This window comes from Octodon degus, unplaced genomic scaffold, assembly GCF_000260255.1.
Source record: "Octodon degus isolate 3935 unplaced genomic scaffold, OctDeg1.0 scaffold00146, whole genome shotgun sequence".
Lineage (NCBI taxonomy): Eukaryota > Metazoa > Chordata > Mammalia > Rodentia > Octodontidae > Octodon > Octodon degus.
The window spans coordinates 5,773,523-5,776,238 of record NW_004524722.1 but is presented as its reverse complement, the minus strand read 5'-3'; the positions used below and the strand labels follow the sequence as shown (position 1 = coordinate 5,776,238).

Here is a 2,716-nt window from a genome sequence, read left to right as displayed (position 1 = left end):
TGGAGGCTTTCTTGGGGGACCAGCAGTGACCAGACAGCAAGACTGGGGGAAGCAGGGGGAGCATTTGATAGTGGAGTGGGATGGACAATTGTAAAAGACTTAGGATAGCCAAGGAGGGAGATTACTAGGGGCAAGGGAGGGTGTACAGCCAAGCAGACCAGTGGAGTGTTGCTGAAGCCATCCTCCCAGGAACTTTCTGGCCCTTGTCTAAGGGCACACAGTGAAGTGAATAGCTTCTGACCTTGAAGTCAAACAGGTAGGGTTGTATTTCCTTCTAGAGTCTTCTCTTCCTCAGAAAATTACCATAATCCCTGCTGAAAGAGACCTATTGCAAGGCTCCCACAGGATGTCTCAAGTTTACCTTAATCTGTTTGGATAAGCAGCCCTGGCGGGGCAGGGGCAGATCTCGGCCTGGGGATGGAAAGGGAGCTCCTTTGCAGTGGGAAACGCACTTCCATCTGTGTACAGAGCACCCATCTGTCAAAATCCTTTTCTCTACCCTTCAGGCCCTCCCCACATCTTCTCAAGCTCTCAGCACTTCCAGATGTTAGAACCTGTGACCCCACAACTGGGACTATTCATTTGCACTAGAGATAAAAGACCAGGGAAGCCCCAAGGTCTCACTCCACTTCTGCAGCCTGGGCAAAATGCAGTCTGTCTCAGCCCTTCTGGCCACTCTGCTGCTGCTGCCGCTGTTGCTCCGAGGAGAGCCTGAGGTACATGCAGAGGGTGGGGAAGCCCCTGAGAGGTTGGCACGATGGGACTGTGCTTTGGGATGGCTTCTCTCCCTACTTTGCTCCTGGTCAAGAACTACCAGGTCCTGAGAGATGGTGAAGGTAGAGAGAACTGAGAAGGAAAGGAAGGAGGGTGGGACAGTTTTGCTTTGATTTTTGCTCTGCTTAGTTGGAGGTAAAGTGAAAGAAAACGAGAGGAAAGGACTCTTGACTATACAGTGCTCATTTCCGAGGTTGCATTTTGTGCAAGAAGTCTGCTAACTTCATAGAAGTAGGGGTGACCTGCCCAGGCTGTCACAGAGTCCATCTTGACTCCAGAACTAGCTATTTCTCTGTAGCTGCAGAGGAAAGACATAGCCAGGCTTAGCTACTGTGCTGGGGCCAGAAAAGCTCCAGGTGAGACTTGTGAGGGAAGCATGGGGGGTGACACATGTAAGTCCTGAGTCCTCTATAAGGAATCCTGGTTGGTGCCACAGGCTTGACTGAAACATTGCGAAGGTGTCTTCCGTCTTGTGCATACTCGGCCAGCTTTCAAGTGAGAATGGCAAGTGGTCTGAAGGCACTATTTATACAGGGAGAAAAACTGATCTCAAGTGGGTGACCTCCAAATGACATAGGGAAAAATGATCTGACCTGACATGGACGAGTTCATGTTCTTTAAAACCAAAGAATAAATTTTAGGAACAAATGGAAGTTATGAGCAGAATATATTTATTGAGGGAAAGAAAGCTTCTGTCCCAGAGAGGGACAGGAGGGGGACCCCCCAGCAGGTTGTTCCCTGGGAAGCTGTCTCTTCCAGGGACTTTTATAGTGTAAAACCATGTGGGGCTAAGGTAGAGAAAGGGAGAACTCGCTTAGGTGGATGTGGGGTGGGACAAAACTATGGTCAACCAATGGGATTACAAGCACCATTGCTCAGGTAAAATTGATTAAATCCAGGACCAAATGGGAAAGCAAGGGGGCATGAATGTAAAACAGGACCTTATTTGGTGGCCATCTGATAATGATTCTTTCTGGCTTTCTTAGGGTAATGATCAATCCCGGGTGCTATTCTTTAGGGAGGTTAGCATTTGTTTGGCCTTTAGGTCTTTAGGTCTGGCTCACAGCAGGAGCATCCGTCCCTCCCACAGTTGTAAGGTAACTTTGTCTTCTGTGTGATCTCCTTCAGGGGCCTGCCCCTGTCTGACTGCCTATAATATTTGTATCTAATTTGGCTGCCGGTAACACTATGACACTAGTATGAATGAATCTACTCTATACATACTGACAGACACTATGACACTATTTTTCTGCTTTCTAAAACAATCAGTGAATCAGCTTCTCTCTCTCTGTCTCTCTGTCTCTGTCTCTCTCTCTGTCTCTGTCTCTGTCTCTCTGGGGCAATAATATAAATGCCACAATTTCCACAGACACTAGAACACAAAAATGTATCCAATGTCAAGAGCCAACAAACATTAGAACTCAGGACTGACTGTGCAGTCAGTGGATTGGGATCTGTGTGAGTGTGCAAGTCATGACAGACAAGATGAAGGACCCCCATTATGCATCTCTTAGCCAGAGAAACTTCCTCAGTGCTCTAAGGTGCTGAGGCCAGGGGCACTTGCTGGTTTTACTTCACCTCTTTGGCCTTGCTGCATACCTACCTTAATGCTACTTGCAGCTCTGCTGCTCTTCAAGGTGTAAGAGCAGAGGAGCAAAACAACTGTGTAACCCAGGGGCAGTTTGCAGCCTGTTGCTTATTGATTATTTGTCTTCAGTGGAAATTTTTAAGGTCTCAGGTTTTTTTTGGCATGAAAAATATGGATTCCAATTCCTACTATATAATGTTTTTGTAGGTGATAAATACTGTATCAGTCTAGACTCCAGTGACTTGTGCTACTGTTATAGCTAATTCGTTTCGATGATGAGATTCTCTGCTATCTTCAAGATGATGTGAATTTTTTTTAATTTTATTTATGTGTGTGTGTGTGTGTGTGTGTGTG

The 2,716-nt window shown here is 46.6% G+C and overlaps 1 protein-coding gene across 1 annotated transcript in view; it reads left to right on the top strand.

The window, feature by feature from the left end:
* The first annotated feature begins 647 nt into the window (after positions 1–647).
* The window catches only part of LOC101568757 (olfactomedin-4), an 8,104-nt gene continuing 6,035 nt past the window's right edge, over positions 648–2,716 (top strand). Inside the window, exon 1 of the mRNA XM_004642115.1 lies at positions 648–716. Within this exon, the coding sequence (XP_004642172.1) occupies positions 648–716 (69 nt within the window). The remainder of the gene's footprint in view (positions 717–2,716) is intronic.